The sequence below is a fragment of the Takifugu flavidus genome, chromosome 6 (genome assembly GCF_003711565.1).
Source record: "Takifugu flavidus isolate HTHZ2018 chromosome 6, ASM371156v2, whole genome shotgun sequence".
NCBI lineage: Eukaryota > Metazoa > Chordata > Actinopteri > Tetraodontiformes > Tetraodontidae > Takifugu > Takifugu flavidus.
Genome location: NC_079525.1, coordinates 3,190,879 through 3,209,267, shown reverse-complemented (window position 1 = coordinate 3,209,267; position 18,389 = coordinate 3,190,879). Strand labels below are relative to the sequence as shown.

Below are 18,389 nucleotides of genomic sequence, written 5' to 3'. Positions count from 1 at the left end.
TTGCGTCTTATTTTTTTTTTTAACTTTTTGGCTCTCTGTGATATTAAAAGGGCCACAGCATAGAAATAATATGCAGTGACGTACTGTACGACAAGCTGAATAATCACCTGATTACATTCTGTCAGATGCTAGAGAACTTGTCTGCGCAGTTAAATTTCTGTTTGACTGTTTGGAGCCTTTGGGGCACAACAACACATAGCATAGCCCCACCCAGACAGGCTAGAGGACTTTTCAGTTTACCTTCTACTCCACCAGTTTTTGTGTAACTTACCTACTCTTGATTTCATGTAAATACAAAAAAACATTCCATCGCTCCCTTTCATAAACCAGACTGTAGTACCACTGTTCCAACACTAGGGGGCACCCTGAAACCTGGATCATCGTAAACGGCTGCAGGGGGATTTTATCCGCGTCACACGTTTACCTGTGCACACCTGCAGCAGCACACAAGCACGCGGACACCATACGTGAGCCACAAAAACGGCCCACTGAGCCTCATGTTCTAAAAACAGTGGCACCCTCAACCCCAACGATTTTAATACACGAACTAAAGCAAAAGTCTGGTTTTCCTCCTTTAGGAACGACAGGTCTGTTGGGCTGGACAGGTGAAAACGAGCACGCGCGTTTCCGCTTCACTTTCTACGATAACGACGGACTTTAAAAGTCAGCCTGGATGAGGATGCTCCACATGAACCTGCCTCCCCCTTCCCCCCTCACCCCTCCCGTGTTCCTTCGCATCCTGTCCTCGCATCCTCCCCCCTCCTCCTCCGGCTGCGCGTTTCCCAGTTCCCTCCCGTCCTCGCCCCTCCGCCCGCAGGAACCATATGATCCGTTTGTAACGCCGCAGGTTATTTATTTTTTATAGGGGGGAGAGTCTCCAGGTAGAGCCATGACTTCTAAATAACCAGCATGCAACAGACCCCGGTATTCTAACTCGACGCCGCCAGCCGCATCGCACCGCGCCGCCTCCACTTCCTCCATCAGCCGCTCCGCTCGCTCCTCTCCGGGGGGAAACTGCCACCACCTGCCGACGCATCGAGCGCCACATGACTGTCTCGAAGGTGAGTTCGCCTCGCCGCTCCTGCTCGCCTCTAGTCTCGCCCAACTAGAGCGTGTTTTCCCGGAGAGAGTTTCCCAGCGTGGGCCGGGGCTGCAGCTCTACCATGCGGCTTCCTTCCTCTGAGCGGGCGGCCAGGAAAACACCGCTCCAGGCTCCGCGTGGGTCCGGAAACCTGGCGGCAAATTTAGCGCCGCTGTGAGGACTCTCCTCTGGAGAAGTTTTTAATTTTATCTCACTAGCAGCAGAAGTGCTCTATTCTAAACATACTACAATGAAGTGAAACAGCGATTAGTCATGAAAACGTTGTGGGGTTTTTTGAGTCATGTTCTTTGCATATTTGCGTGTGTTTGAATGATCTTGTGAATTTGTGCAGACAGCAAATCTCCCACTGGTCTGTGAAGGTGTTCCTCAGCTGCCCATCTCCACAGAAGCACAATCTAGATATAAAATACTGCATTGGTGAATCCTCTTAGCCGACTTGGGAAGAGTTCTGATGCTGTAGTTCTCCAGGGAAAGTGTAAAGATGATTTTCTATTTCTCATTGTGGTCGTAATAATCCTGGGTGCATCGTTATCGAAGGCCACGCAGCCATTGTACCTTCCCAGGGTGTATCGTAGCCTCTCATTTGATGTCACATTCATGTCCCCAAACACATCAAGTCTTATGTGAAATCTATTATCTGGGCCCAGCGGGTGGTTGTCTGTCCTGCCCATCCAACAGTCCCACCAGATGATTTGGAGCTATTGTGCGGTCTCGATGGACATAAACAAACTAAAGACAAAGAAAATCAGTTTGAGGGTTCTGTGGTTAACGACCCGGGTTTAATGGTCACCGCATGCTGAACAGCGGGACACACGGAGGCTCCTCCACTGTGCACGGTGCGTTGGTGTACGCACATTTTCGCTATTGCAGATTATGTTTGCTGGAAATGATGTATCATTGCTGGCATTTTTCCATTTTAATATTTGGATATTTGTGTTTGAAACTGACCGTGGCTCACTAAAGTAGGTCTCTCGGAAAAAGACAAAGAAATGAGGAAATTTGTGATGGTTAAACAGCATTTTTTTCATATCAGCTGTACATTTTGTCTATGTTTCCTTATGTGTTGGGCGGTATAAAGATAGAGCCGTATCAGACTGTGCACACGTGCCTTTTGAATCGAGTTTGGGTTATTTAAACGCTCGGACATCTAAACCCTAAATCTGACACTTGGGAGAGCATAATCCCAATCCCCACTTCCTGTTTCCACCAGTGGATTCTGAGGGGAGGCTCCTCGTGATGCCACAGATAGAAATGAATTCTGTTTGGTTTTTGTTGTAAATATTTGGCCTTGGCTGGTACCTCTTGGCAGTGTTTCAGTGTGAGTCAGGGCGAGCCTACCTGGCCGGCCCACACTGGTTAAACCGCTTCTCCTTGCAGATATTTCTGATGCGTTTGTGATATTTAAAGGTCCTTCTCTTGCTTACTTTCATTTGTTCTCCTGTCGCCAGTAAAACCCGCTACGGGCGTGCCCCTCTGCCATAAAACGTTAACTTTAATCTCTGGTATGCCATCGCGCTGTAACACATGCCAGAGATTTCCCCGGTTTGTCCAGACGTGTGTCCATTGATGTGTAGAAGCTCGCCGCCGCTTTAAATCCGTTTTTCTGGTGGTATTTTTTTCCCCTCCGCAGAATTTGACGTGCAAAATGTGATATTACAGAACAAAGACCTGCGCTTGCTGCTGTTTCCAGGTATCAAAGTCCAACCTGCTGTAAAATCAGCGTGACGACATATAGGACGACGGTTCTCAGGAACCAGACTTACAAGTCAGAAATAACCCGACTTCCCTTCAGTCACAGTGAACTCTGTTTCTTAGGAATGCTTTGAGGAAATCAAATAATCAAAGGTTGCTGGGATTTATCTCGATCGTCCATTAATCTCCAGGTTCCCCCACACTAACATCAGCAAAGAGACCTCCTCCACTTTGGCTTAAAGCCTCTTCACTGCTCCCAATCAGGGTTTTGATTCCGCTATTTGTTGCATTTTGGATGAAGGTAAATCTGGTCAACCTGCTGTGGTGATGCTGGGAAACTGAGAAGAAGTTTCCAGTATAGTTAGTAGTGGCTTCAAGTTAGGCGTCCCCCAATAACACCTGCATTTATGAGTCTTTTTGGAGCCCCAAAATCTCCGATTCCCAGCGGGAGATCCTGCCACGCCCTCTCTGCTGCTTCACTTCATCATGGAGGCTGAATGAGCGATTCCCCTGAGGTAACAGTGGAGAAGCTGGTGAGGCATCATGGCTCATCCATGACAATACTTCCAGAACAAAGCCCACGGGGGTCTCCGGCGCCGACCGGCATCTCCTGATCGGGTGGAGTCTGCAGTGTTTGTCTGCCCTTTAATCTCATCTCTTTAATCTCATTGTCTCTTAAACTACGAACAAACCAGCCACTGCAGCTCTGCTGTGTGACTGGGGTTTTATAGAGAATCTAAAGGGCCGAGGCTGCCAGCTTTGATGTTTTGATGTTTCTTATGGATGATATCTGTTGACAGTTGCAGACTGTGAAGGTGGCGACCAAGCTGATTTGGACAAATGTCCTCATGTTTGAGTCGTCACGGGATTTAGTGGACAATCTGCTGCAGGGTGCTGAGGATGATGGTGATCACTGGCGTCCCCACGGTGGTTTAGAAAGCCTAAAATGCTCTTATGTAACGGGAGAGTCTGCACATGACAGCCGGACATGGTCACACACAGATGACCGCCCCCCCACTCACACACACACACACACACACACACACACACACACACACACACACACACACACACACTCACACACACACTTCAGCTCCTGGTTGCTCTTAAACGACACAGGTCGGCCTGAGAAGGTTTGCACGCGCGGTGACGTCGCTGTCACTCCCTCGCGCTCTCAGCGGGGTGCCTGGCACGTTTCTGACACGACAGCTGTCCGACCGTTGGAGGATTATCTGGGGCTGCTCACACGTGAGGGATGGAGGGGGATTACCTAAAGGGAGGGACGGGGAGAGGCAGGGACTGGATTTGCTCAATGTCACATCGGGATGCACATCGGGACACAGAAAAATCTATTTTGTTGCCCTCCGGAAAATCAGAGGGGCTTTATTTGTACTGTGTCTTTTACCACTAGATGTCGCCAAATCCCACACGCTGGAGCTGAGGTATCTACGTATGCCAGAGCTCATTATTATTTACAGGTTAATGAATGTTTATGGAAAACTTCGGCTTCTGTCGCCGCCCGTAGGAGAGAATTCTGACCGTCCAGCAGATGGACCAGCAGAGAGTTATTTATTATTCATGAGGACATCTTACGACGGTGCTGTCCATTGATTCCAGAAGCTTTTAAGTAGCTTTAATGGTTGAACTGGACAGAAAACAAAGAGCTGTCAGAGCAAATGAATTCATTTGCTTTACAAGCATCGCCGTGCACGCCAGCTCCAAATGACTCTGAAGGATTTCTTGCCCAGATATGCTCTGGCACATCATCTTCTTTGGCATCTTGTTGTTGTCAGCAGGATAGCATGCTGAGGTTAGCATTTAGCCCAATCTTAGCAATCACCTGCACACTGCGAGCACGCGCACAGCAGGTTAATGCAGCCAGCTGATGGGTTTGATCTAATTAGCGACGACCGTCCTCGGCTCTGTGGGGCAGGGATGCAGCAGTGCGTCGTCTGTGCATTGTTTACCAGAGAGGCCCAGCCTATATAAAGACGAGCTAATCCCCCTGTGTCACAGAAAGTGAAACTCACCTTGACTACTGTTACTATGGTTGGGATGGAAAGAAGGCTTTAGCCTCTGACCCTGTATATTAAGTGGTCCGTGAGCAGCTGAATGCCTTTTTTTTTTTTTTAAAAAGGGATCACTCAGGATTAGTTGTGTGCATTAAATTTGACTTTCTGCCATACATTTTGTCCCTTTACCGTACTATTTCCCAAGGCGTGTTCTTTACAGCTAATTTTAGACTATCTAACCCAGTTTTGTTGCCCTTCACTTTGATGCTGAATATATCTAACCGTAGAAGCCGTCCAAAACTAAGGCAGCATAATCAAAACCCTCTGCAGACACCTAAAAACAAGTGCTTATATACTAATTATACATATATCCTATGATATGAGGCAACATTTCTTTTTTTAGAGACTCATTCGTGGTTTAATATGTGACCTGTACACGCATCTCAGAGCTGATGTAAGCAGGTATTCAAGGCTTTAATATTACGAAATGGTAGCAGGTACCAACAACTGCGTTTCCACTGAGTCAGAAGTAAAGAATGAAGTGCCCTGCAGGAACACGCTAACCCGTGCTTCAGCGCTAACCTCAGCGCGTGTCAGGATCGCATTGTATTGTTCTGAAACGAGTTACTCATCTTTTGCTCAGCGCGTCGTTTCCCGTCTGATCCCGATCCACCTCAACAAACAACTTCCTGAAATGAAAAGACCCCTGCGTGGGACCTTCTCGCCCTCGGTGACCCGCTCAGCTCTGTTGCCACAACTGGAACCTGTCCAGACAGAGTAAATCATGATCTGTCGTTGCTCCGGGTGTAATATCCCATCAAAGCGCCACTGTTTTAACTTTACAATACTTTTAAAACATTAGGCTACATTTCGCCAGGATCTTTAACCTACAAACAACTTAAAAACTTTTGTGATGTGGTACAGGGGCAATAAAAGTAGGTAATTATGCGGCTTAGCAACGGTGCAAATCGATTTTCAAAATAAAAGCAATTCTGTCAGTAAAATGCAGCATGTTTGTTTTATTTTGATGTACAATATAACCATTTTGGTACCTATTAATCTGAATGAAAGAGCATTTTACGCAGGTATCTTTTCTGATGGGTTCCTGACCTCTGACCCATGATCCGGCTGAAAGAATCGGTGCTTTTATTTTTCAGATGTTTTATTTTTCTGACTTCTTCGTGGGTTTGTGGTATTTGTACTCGACCTCAGATCAACTTTTTAGCAGAAAACCTCACATTCCTCAGATCTTTTCTGTAACAATCCACCAAATCTGCAAATCTGCCCTGTTAATGTCACCCCCCCCCCCCCCCCCATTCCAGGAGTAAAAAGGTGTTTCCCACATGTTTAAACTTGAGCGGTTTAAATGAGCCTGTCCTTAACGAAGGGTTTTGTGTAGCTCCAGGCGACTTGTCTGCTTCTGTTCACGCGAGCAGCCGCTCGATTGAGGCTGAACCGTTTGCTTCGTTTTTGAACACTCACCTCTTAAAACCGAGTAGTGGGGAGGCCCAAACGGTCCTCCCGAGGACCCCCAGTGCGATCGTACTGTAACCAGGTGTTACGCAGCCAAAACACAGACGGATAATCGGTCCGAGGGAGGGAAGGACGCTACGAATCCCCCGAGTCAAAGGCTTGGGCCTATTTTCTCACAGCAGCCACCTATTAGCCGGCGACCGTGTGATCTGTGATTAAAGAGCCGACCTCGCGCTCCGAGTAATGAGCGCTTAGGTCTCCCTGCCCTGTCCTTACCAACACACACTCACACACTCACACACTCACAGAGGAGCACCACTGCTGAAGTGGTCAGAACCAAGAGCTGAATTAAGGAACCCCCCCCACCACCACCTACAGCCTTGCCTGTTAATCTAGCCATGACTCTGGGATTAAGAGGAGACTTGTAGAAAAAGATCTGACAGGGCTTATAACCCATAATTTCTAACACCTGCACCTGACCACTTCCACTTCCTGAGTGACCGTTGGACCCCGTTGTGTGTTTTAGGGATCCGGCTGTTATCAGGAGTGCAGATTTGTGAAGATCCAACCAGAACTAGTGCAGAGTGTTTTACTACGTATGTGGAAAAAAAATCGAATTCCGTTTCATTCACCTTTATTTTTTTCACTTATTCCAATTTCACTTTTGGTGTAACACAAGGTTTGAATCTCAAACGGGACTTTAAATCCAATCTATTAAAAAAAACACTGTTTTGATGGTAAAATTGTAACCTTATTTGACAAAACCAAGCCAAAGCATTGCCTCAGGAGTGGTAAATAGCCGCGTTAGCGAGAGTAGGTTAAAGCTGTGACGCGGGCGTGCGCGCTTACGCAATAACATTGATCACTCTCTGCACTCACATTCGACTGTTTGAGGGCCGATCGTCGGTCTCCGGCTGCTCTGCCTCGTCATTGATCCGGTCCCGCCGCGGCTTCTGACGCCAACATGTCATTACGTAAAGCGCCGCGTTGAACACGGCTTCATGCACGTCAAGTGTTTGGGCCGAAGACTTTAATGGAGACATGAGGACAGAGACAGTCCAACAACGTTGCCACCTCGGGATCGACTTCCTGTTGCTGTCAAATGTCCCCGTTTTTACTGAACTAGGATTTTCCAAGATAAGAGTAGACTAAATTAAACCAGTCGTGTAGAGGACACAGACTGGGACGTCCTTGGCTCCCAATCTCTTGCATTGGTTTTAATCTCTAAAGGGACATTCCGCCAACTTCAGGAATGCAGGATTTGACTCCGACGGCCATGAAGAGCCGAGGAGCGCGGATTGATGTTTGAGTTTAAAAGTGTATCTGAGCTGCAGCTCGTTACTTATTGAGCAACCAGGTTGTTGGAGGAGTATTATCTGGAAGTTGGATTGAGCAAACACTCCGGAGGAGTGAAGAGAGGGAGAGGCCATTGCAGATTACCTGCTTCCTTTCTCACTGGAGTCGCCACCCTCTGAGGGAGTGTCCTCACACACACACACACACACACACACACACTCCTGCGCTCGCCTCCTGCTTGTTCACACATGCGTTCTGCTTCATGCTGCACACACAGACACGCACACTCCGAGGCTCCTGTTTGGGATTGTGGACCTCAGAGGAGAAGCAGCTCTGGTTGGGACAGGACGGCGTGCTCGTGTGTCTGCCTGCGATGGTGCACGTGTTGAGCTCATCCATGAGATCTTAAAAGAACGGTGACATTCAGCTGCCTTGAGATTTTCTATTTTATTTTTTTCCATTTTGTCGTCCATTTTTTTTTGTTTTCCATTTTGGGGATTTCTCATTTCCCGGGACGCGGCGTCGGTCTTCTCACCTCCAGGACTCGCTGCCTCTCGTATCCGTGGCGATTCGCTCGACAGGGTGAGTTCGCTGAACCCGCAGTTTGACTCTATCACGGTCTCTTGCACAACTTCAGCCTGCTGTGTTGTTGCTCTCTGGGCTTCTTTTCGTGTCCCCCAGGGATCCGTCCCTGCAGGTGGACGTTCCTGTTGATTTACCTTTTTGACCTGTGTGTGTGTGTGTGTGTGTGTGTGTGTGTGTGTGTGGTTCTAAAGTCTGATATTTGCATGAGGAATATGATATAAAAACCTTTTGTGTCTGTTCAAATCAGGTTTATCTCACAGCTTTTTGAGCTGACACTATTGTTCAAAGTGCTGCAAACATCTGGACGCCCACATAGAACATAAAACCACAACGCAACTGCTCTCAAGGCAGAAATTCACCATTGTTGTTGGGTTTTATGCAACAGTATTCTACTTTTTGTAGTAAACACATCAGCATTTACTCACTGCACGTCCTCAGCTGTCACGTGATAAATGAGATCCCAGGGCAGCGACATCGTTTAGGATATTTGTCTGACCCCTTTCACCCATTTATCCTCCGACACCGACGTCTCAGTCAGCGTCAACCCTCTGTGGCTGCGGCCACCTCTGGCGAGGCTACGGTAGCTTGTACCGATCCCCTGTTCCGCTGCCAGGGTGATCCCCTGGGATCCCCGTGACCTTTCATCCATTTTGGTTGCCTGATAATTGGGCTGTGCTGCTGTATTTGCTCTGTCAGCTGTGTGGAAGGACCGGAACACATGTGGCCCTCCTCTGCGGTCTCGGTGAACGTCGGGATTTGCCAGGTGTTGAGCCGGTGTTCACTTTCCACCATTGTTTAGTCCCCCACCTTGTAATACGAGCTAAATGAGTCCCCTCAGTGTAAGGGGCACTTTTCCCCAATTAGGTTCCTGTTGGAGAACCCAGGTTTTTTTCACGCGTGGTCTGAGTCACGCGGCTTTCTTTTGCATCTGTCGGTTGGTTTTATTTGTATAATCCGCACCTCACCCCCCCAGGCTCCTGTACACGTTAATCATTAATTCGCTTTTATTCATGTTTTCGTAAAAGAAGCTTCCTGGAGCGAAGGACTACTGTAAGCCCAGCTGCTCTGCACCTCCAGCTTTCCAAATGTGCGCTCTAAAGCGCCAGAGCAGCTATCGGTTTACCGGTCATCCGATGACGAGTCATTTGTGTGTGGCGGTGTAAACCGAGGGGAAGTGCGCCTCGTCCACTCAGATTTGCTCCGTTATTCTCGTCGTGGAGATCTTGAGTTTCACTTTGGATGTTTGTAAAATATGATCCGCTGCTGCTTTTGGTTCGGGTGATTTTCGAGTCAGGTTGGGGGTTGACGAGGTCAGAGGTCAGAAGTCCTCGCAGGCGTATTGACGACAGGACCGTTATCATTTTAGAATAGGCAGATTTGATGCTCTGGGACCGGCGCTGGTTAAGTAACCCACATTGTGACACCAGTAATCTTTGAACTCTTCCTCCTCCGTCACAGAGCCCTCAGAAGTGGCCGCGAGCCTGATCGAATAAGGAATTAGAGATAAAGACCAGAAGTCCAGCGCCGCTATTTTTGTTTTTTTTAAATCTGCTTTTTCATTTAAGCTTTTTATAGCTCCGTTATTACGGTTCCAGCCGTGACTCACTGTTCCCAGACGACATGAAAAGAACTGTGCCACCTTTCTTTTTCTTTCTCTTTCTCTTTCTCTCTCTTTTATTTTGACAGGTGAAAAACCTTTGCGCATAAATCTTTTTTTTCTTGCTGTCACTGATGGGCTTTGATCAACGAGGAACCGGTGTAAAAATAGCAGAGCGCCACCGCTCTCCGTGACGAGATCTCTTATTTCTCTGTCTCTCTCCACCTTTATTTCTCCCCATCTGTCCACCTCCCCAGTTCCAGTCTAAAAGCAGGTTGCATTCTAACAGGGCTGATCCCAATCAGGGACAGATTTGGAGCCGCTGTTGCGACACGCGTGGTGTCCCAGTGTGAAAATATTGACAGTGACAACAGCAAACAACAGCCGGAGGAATGTGTGTGAGATAAGGAGCGCACGTCTCCTGACACTGGAATGACTGATGGATCCTTTTTCAGATGAAATGTGGAGGGGAAGTTGTCACAGTTGCAGCCTCTTCCTCTCCGGTTCTGGATGGTCATCAAGCACAGGGGTCGTTGTTTTAGCGACACAGACGCTACATATCAGCTTATTTTACATTTAGGCTGTAATCATTTTATGTTTTGTCTTCTGTGTCCTCACGTATGATTACGGAGCCTTGAGGAAAAACCTTCATCGTTCAGCAGCTTGTTTTCATACAAACTTCTACCCATTTTTTCTTTTGCAGTGTTCTGCCGAAAGCTGCTAATCCTCGACAGTAGAAGCTGTCGCCATGGTCACATCGATGTGTTAAATGATCTTGGTCTTGTAATGAAATATCCCAGTATGACGGGGCAGAAAGTGAGGGGGGGTGAGCCAGTGTGGATCTCCACCTGAGAAGCGCCGTCTCTTTTTAACCAGATTTCCTCCATCTCCCGCTGAGCTCCCAGCCACTCCCAACACCGCCGCCACACCCGTGGCGCCCTAACCACATGTTACTTTTGTCTTCTCGGCTCCGATTGTGCCTTGTGGTATTTTAAAAAGCTGTTTATTTCAATATTGGGTCATCATTTGGTGTCGATATTTCGGTTCCCCCCAGTTTGGCTGCACAGTTTCTGCATAAGTGTGTGCTCTAAATCCCATTTGAGTCCATTTGTTGTGTTAACATGTTGTCCATCAGCCTTCTCCACTAGTAATTCATAAGTAATGAGGCTACAGCAGGCGTGCTGGGAGCCAGGCGGAGCAGCAGGCCAGACACACTGGCTGACTGGGCATGCTCCCAGTGGACCAGCACCACTTATCTCTCACAGGAGTGATGAATGCATGTACACCAGTAACAGACGTGGAGGCGAGATGAGTGGATTTCAAAAATGAGTGATTGATCTCTCAAGCTTGAAAGAAGATCTGTGATCATCTTTTCTTTCCAGGAAATATTATTTTACATATGTAAAATATGGTTGGACTGATGTCACAGCCTCTTCTTAAAATCACCTTTGCATTGATTTGTCCATCAGGAGAACAACTAGAGGTGAAATGGAAGTTATATCTCCTCCTCCTGTGCCTTCTCCCCCCTCTTGCAGATGACATGGCGTCCTCAGTACCGCAGCTCCAAGTTCCGCCACGTGTTCGGTAAGGCCGCCACCAAGGAGAGCTGCTATGATGGCGTGCCGATCACACGCAGCGTCCAGGACAACACCTTCTGTGCCGTCAATCCACGTTTCCTGGCGGTCATCACCGAGTGCGCCGGGGGAGGGGCCTTCCTGGTCCTGTCCGTCCATCATGTGAGCACCTCTGTGATGTCACGGTTGTTCAGAAGTGCTTTTTTAAAGCGACACATCCGGTTTTACACTCAGCGGCCCGACTGCTCCTGCCATTCACCCGGTGACGAGGTCAGATCGGAAGGAGCCGGGTGTCCACCAGCAGGCATGGACGTTAAAGTTCCTGCTCTGATCGGCTAGCCGCTAACAGCTGGAATTCTGTCGATCCCAAACATGACCGTTATTGTGCAAAAGACAGACCCCAAGAGAGGGGGCAAAGCTCCAAAAAAATGGGTTAGGGCAGAGAGGGGGAACTTTTCCTTTTTCATGAAATTAAAAACACATCAAAATATGCGAAGACGTGAGGAAAAAATGAACTTAAAGCACAATAAAACGACATAGTTGGACAGAATTGTCTAGAGGTGAAGCGACACCTTTTCTTTTACTCCTGCACAGCCCTGCTCTCCGTTTATAAATAGAACTGGTGCAGCCAAGCCAAAAGAAACACCCCAAAATACCCCCCCAGCAGCCCATTTACTCAGTAGTCATGTGCTTTCTACTCTTCTGCCTCATTTTTCTGTCTTATCGTCCTCCTCATCCCCAGTTTGAACATGAATCACTTGCATTTATCGAGCTCACGAGATAATCGCGTGACATTTAAACGGGCTCTTGGTGGAAAAACGCCAGATCCATCATTCGTGGTGGCGGCGGGCGATCGCCAGGGTGGGTGGGAATTGCACACAAGCTCAGGAATGGCATAACTCACCGTGTGACCCCCGCCCTGCTCACCTCCCCCTCGCTTCACTGCCTCGAGAAGGTGCAACTTCGACCCTCGCCGCGCTCACTAATGCCGGCGGCGGCCGGACACACCTTAAACAGGCGGGGGCGTGGCCCACAGGTGAAGGAAGACGAGGATCCGCCAACATAATTAGCGCTCGTGTTGAGGCAGAAAGTCCCGTTGGCAGTGATACAAATCAAAGGTTCTATAGATTTAATGTAAATGTGCCTTAATTGATTGGCTCCTATCTCACTGTGGTCACGTTTTTCTCCCTCAGACGGGCAAAGTGGACCCCCACCACCCCAGAGTGTCGGGCCACAAAGGCAACGTGTTAGACATCAAGTGGAATCCCTTCGACGACCACTGCATCGCCTCCTGCTCCGAGGACGCCACGGTTTGTCTATTTCCAGGATGACCTGCTGACTTTTAAAAAATTTTTTTTTACAAGAGCATGTTGCAGCAGGGAGATAATTTTATTGCCTCTCCGTTCGACCTTCAGTAATAACCCTGAGTCATTCCACACATTCCTCAGCTGTGAGAGAAGAGAATAAATCTCCACACAGTAAGAGAAAAGAACAGGGGCTCCGGTGTTGGACCGGGGTGGCACTCGGTTTTTCCCGTGTAAAGCCAAGAGTCTGTGAAAGTGTGAAGGGAAAAGTTTAGGTTGTGTTTAAAGTGCACGGTGCCGTGAATGAGTAAGTGTGTTCTGCCGACAGGTAAAAGTGTGGGAAATCCCCCCTCATGGTTTACTGAAGAACCTGACGGTGCCGTGGAAGGAGCTCCAGGGTCACAGGCGCAGGGTGGGCCTCATCGAGTGGCACCCGACCGCCAACAACATCCTCTTCAGCACGGGCTACGACTACCAGGTGAGCTCAGGCGGCTCCCAGAAACCGCTGACACGTCACGGGTCATGTGTCTGCCGCGGCCCGACCTTCTTATCAGGTGATCGTAAACCTCGTTTACTGTTGCTGGGCAACGCAGCGGTTGTTGCTGCTTATTTTATGAAGCATTGTAAACAATGCGACCGCACCTTCACACTGGATTCATGATGGCCAGCTAGCTCGATATAAACGTGTTAAAAACTGTTATTCAGGCGTTATCTAATCATTTATTGTAGTTGTAGCACATCGGTCGTAATGATGAAACGCACTCGCAAGGCCTGTGGGTCCTAAATGTGTGTGTGATGTGTGTGAACAGGTGATGATCTGGAACCTGGACTGTCTGGAGCAGGTGATAAAGAACCCCGTGCGGACAATCAGCCACCACACAGACGTGGTCCTCTCCATGTCTTTCGGGACAGACGGCAGCCTCTTCGCCACCACCTGCAGGGACAGAAAGATCCGACTCATCGAGTCGCGCTCGGGAAACCTACTACAGGTGAGTGCACGTGGCTGTGTGTCCACGTACGATCCCAGACACAGATTATTCAGGCTCTGAAAGAGTTGAACAGTCGTCACAATATGGCGTAAGGGCAAAAAATTAGCATCCAGCATGTGAATGTATGGAAAAGCAGCTAATAGTGTTTAAGTGCTGCTCAGTCGGGGCTCTCGCCCAGAACCATCCGGCCAAAAGTGACACCTCTAGGTGCAGCAGGCCTGCTACATCACTTCACACACCTCTGAATTGCCAGCCAGTGACACACACATTCAATTAGCCCGCTCTGCTCTTTTCTCCTGCCAAACTGAAGCATTACATCACCACCGGTTAGCCGTCGAGCTAATAATTCGCTACGCTCTCGTAAAAATTGACGTATGGTGCTGTACCAGATATTTACCTCACTGTATGCCGCGACTTGCAGGAGGCCGGCTGCAAGACGCACAAAGCCAGCAAGGTGCTGATCCTGGGTAACATGAAGATGCTGCTCTCGACCGGAACGTCGCGCTGGAATGAGCGGCAGATGGTTCTGTGGGACCAGGTGAGACCCGCGGCATAATCGCTCTCGTCAGGGGCAGAGTCCTGTGACAAAATGATCCACTTTTCTTGCTTTTTGTTGTTTTTTCACCCCCGATTACTTTCATCCACACGGAGGTGGGTCAGGTGTCAGAGAGCGTCCCCCCTATGACAAGATGACGCCTGAACCTGCTGCGTTCACTCTGGGAAAGGCACAAATGATCTCAACCGAGTGAAAATGGCAAAGAAATGTCACTCGTTTTGAAAAATTAGCTCAAATTAGCCTCTTTTATGGAATCAGTTACTTTTCCAATGTGTCGCACAACTCTGCCCTCTGGTGGACACCCTGTCCGGGATCCCTGAGAGGAAGATCCAGCTTTTCTCCCCTTGATTGTGGTCAAGTCATGAGCGGTGACGTCCGCCAGTCTGTGGCCGGGCGGCACGTTGTGAAGGTTTATTGTGGGCGGGGGATTATGTCCGCAGCGTGGATTAGGGATTGAGAGCTCAGGTTTTTTATCCTTGATGCAGAGTGCTTTGAACAGATTTGAGTGAAGATTTTTATCAGTGATTTTTACCCATGTTTCTGAGTGTTTTGGTCGTTTGTGTATCTTCCTAGGATGATCTGTCTGCGCCTTTGGTACAGGAGAACCTGGATGGGTCGTCGGGAGTCCTCTTTCCCTTCTACGACCCTGACACCCACATGCTTTACATTGCTGGAAAGGTGTGTCTCTGAGAGCTCGATGAAGCGTCCCTGCATCCGTACACGAGACGATATAATGCCTCCTTATTGCTCCCGTCAGGGTGACGGAAACATACGGTACTACGAGATCAGCTCAGAGAAACCGTATATCCACTACCTTACAGAGTACCGCTCTAATTTACCTCAGAAAGGAATGGGTGAGACACACACACACACACACACACACACACACACACACCGTCTCACCTGTATAGAATGGTGACACCTCTCATCCAGCTGCAAACAAAGCGGCTGTTCAAATAACGTGGACAAGATTTGAATAGGCAAACGAGCCGCCCATAAATCATCGGGCAACACGTGCGCCTGCAGCTGCAGGTGTTTAAACACGGGCACCGTTCGAGACGTCTGATGCTACTATTGAATCCTTTATTCTGTGGCCTCGTGCTGACATCGTTGTCTAATGGCATCAACCACGCGGCTGATGAACGGCGTCTCAGACGGTGCGTCTCCCCTCAGGTGTGATGCCAAAGAGAGGGCTGGACGTCAGCTCCTGCGAGGTGTTCCGGTTCTACAAACTGGTCACCATCAAGAGCCTCATCGAGCCGCTCTCCATGATCGTGCCGCGCAGGGTGAGAGGCGCTGACTCCTTCACCGAGGAGCCGTTCGTGGCGACTCCAGTGTTCACTCTTCCTGCGTTTGCTTCCAGTCGGAGTCGTACCAGGAGGACATCTATCCGATGACAGCTGGGAACATGCCGGCCTTGACTGCAGGGGAGTGGCTCAGCGGTACCGACAAAGGTCAGTGTGTCTTTGTCTAAATATATCACAACACACAATGTATTTGTGTGTTGTGATATATTTTGTTGTTTTGTTTGTTTTTTTAAAAACGACTTTTCTTCCCGACTTTTCTTTTGTCTTCCAGGCCCAGTGATGATGTCGCTGAAGCCCGGAAGTCAAGTAGCGGAGTCGTACCCGGAGATGAACAAAGGGACGGACGGCTACAGGGGGCAGAGCAGGTCGGCCACGGCACAGCGCGGCTACATCCAGGACCAACTGCGAACCAAAGAGGGCGCCGAGGACGGCAACCGCGCGGCGGACGACGCGGGCCAGACGGCCGTCGTCAACGGAGACGGCTACTCGCTCTGCTCGCCCCCCAGGACGGAGAACGAGGTACGGGGACTGCTCAGGTTCGTCTGGGAGGGCGATGCCTCCACTTCTGGGTTTAAAACTTGCGTTTTTATTCTGTCCGCAGCTGCTCATGAAGTTCCACAAGCAGCAGGAGGAGATCCGCCGGCTGAGGGAGCTGCTCAACCACAGGGACGTGCACATCAGGCAGCTGGAGCTGGAGATTAAGAACATGAAAAACTCTCACAACTCACTTTAAAGCTCCACCACTGTCCAGCTTTAGCCCACCGCTCCCCTGGAGGTCCTGACCCACCTTCTCCCCCCCCACTGAGCCCACTCTCACTGCACAGGGGTGACTTTATTTTTCCAGGATTCACCTCAAACTTTCTTTCCTCCCTTTCTGTCCATTCCACAGTGCACATTCTGTTCTTGTACATACACTTAAACACTTTACCGACTAATTTGCACCCGATGTTTCCTTTCCCTTTTTGATTTTTACGCCGCACAGCTATGCAAGTTCATCGCTCTTTTTTTTTTTTTAAAGCTTTTTTAAAAATCCATTCTGGAATATCGGAGAAAGAAACGGATGACGGGAGCTACCTTGACTGAATGTCTCTGTTTGTAGATGCAAACATCCCATCTGATTGTAAAAACAGAGGCGGATTTCTGTTTTATTCCTAGTGTGATTCCTACTTCCTCCCCTCCGCTAATATTGAAGCTACTGTAAGTGAGGTTTTATTGTCTGCGTGGTTGGATGCGTTCCCCTGCTGCGTATCTGTTTGACTGCTGGACCTGAGGCCGCCTTTCTCTTTGTTTGTCCCAAATTATTGCGATCAAAGAAAACAACCTAATTATGTTCTTGAAATCCTTATTTTTAGAGCCACTGTGAAGAAAGATTTAAAGCCATAGCAGGGCCGTAGACCTGCACCCCTCAGCTAGATTTTAATGTTTTTTTAAAATAAATTATCTGGAGTTTTTGATCAAATTAAACAGTAGAAATTGAGCAATTTGAACAGAATAAAAAGTTGTAGTAAATGGTTAATTGTTTTTAGTGTCCGGGTGATAATAATGGGACAGAAGGCCAAAGAAGCTGCCGTCGGTCGTCCCCCTGAAAGCAGTCAGGAATGGGTTTTTCCCTCAGGGAAGTTCTGGCTGGTATTCCTGATTTTAGCCATATTGCAGTCAGATTATTTTGTCCTTTTTGCTGTTTTTAGTGACCCAGAACAGACGGCGTAAATGTGCTCGCTTTAAGACATTCCTCCTTTCACGTTTTCATGTTAAGAGAACTCGTTCAAACCAGTGCGTGATCGATAATTCCGGGATTGTCGATCATAAACTGCCAAAATCTCACGAGCTCAGTGACGACTGTCAACGCCGGGTGACCCTGCCACGCCGTCCTGCAGTTCAGAACGTCGGGCATCGACACCTTCCCTGCACACACGCTGCTTTTCTGACTGCATTAACACGCCCTGACCCCGTTTGCTCAGGAGATATTTCATGTTTGGCCTGATGCAGTTTCGTACTGTAAGTAAGTGTTGCGTAATCCATCATTTTAATCCAGGATTGTTGATTGTTGCCCCATTTGAACCACTTTTACCAGTCGGGTGTTATCTAAAATCACTCTTATGCGAGAAATCATATGAATAAACGGGAGGTTGTAGCTGATTTTTTTCCTCTTTTTAAAAAGGGGTTTAACAAGTGAGAACGTTTTTACACGAGTCGGCCGCTGCAAGACTGAAATAACAGTTATTGTGTCTTTATCATATTTAATCAAAGAGGTGTGTGGAGGATAAGTCGTTGATGTTATTTTAAGGTGTGTGTTTACGGAGGGCCTTATAGGTGCAACGGGCTGCCTCATGAGAACTTTAGATCTGCAGGGAATTTAAGTTTTTTCATCACACTGGACCAAAATCACAGATTCTGACCTCTTTATCAGCGTCACCTTCCCCGTCGTGTGAGAATTGTGTTTCCAGCGCTTGATTTCATGGCTTGTCCTCGTCGCCATGGTGCTCGCTGCAGACGATCAGGGTTTTTGTCGTTTCTTAATGAATCGCTGTGATTTGACTACAGAGGTCTCTGTATTCAACCAAGCTCACCTCTTATATCCCTGAGCCCCTTGTAGCGTTCCCCGACTCGCCCGGAGCGGTCATATATTTGTTTTAACTGTTAAAATCCTTTCTCTGTAAATGTAAAACATGCTCACAGCGCTTCCACAAGTGCTTTTTCTTTTTAAATCCCTTATTTGCCTCTGACAGAACACAATATTTACCTGCCTGTGATAAAATAAAGAGCATTTTCACACCGTTTGAAGGGCTGTGGCTGTCTGTGGGTCGTGTGCCTGTAGCTGAAGGGATCCTCTCTGGCCTGTAGGCTCATGCAAGCAGCAGGGAAGCAGTTTTACTAGTCTAGAATATTGAAACAATTGGAG

At 48.3% G+C, this 18,389-nt stretch overlaps 1 protein-coding gene across 2 annotated transcripts; it reads left to right on the top strand.

Moving 5' to 3' along the window:
- Positions 1-772: 772 nt before the first annotated feature.
- Positions 773-18,267, top strand: coro2aa (coronin 2Aa). 2 transcript variants are annotated; one of them, XM_057035258.1, is made up of 12 exons: positions 773-1,061; positions 11,293-11,493; positions 12,525-12,641; positions 12,964-13,113; positions 13,445-13,624; positions 14,046-14,162; positions 14,754-14,858; positions 14,938-15,034; positions 15,354-15,466; positions 15,544-15,634; positions 15,759-16,006; positions 16,089-18,267. In XM_057035258.1, exons 1-12 carry the CDS (start codon positions 1,047-1,049, stop codon positions 16,218-16,220), a joined length of 1,566 nt encoding a protein of 521 aa, XP_056891238.1. In that variant the 5' UTR covers positions 773-1,046; the 3' UTR covers positions 16,221-18,267. The 2 variants fall into 2 exon arrangements, with proteins under 2 accessions (XP_056891238.1, XP_056891239.1); XM_057035259.1 differs by lacking the exon at positions 773-1,061 and adding an exon at positions 7,796-8,157.
- Positions 18,268-18,389: the final 122 nt, after the last annotated feature.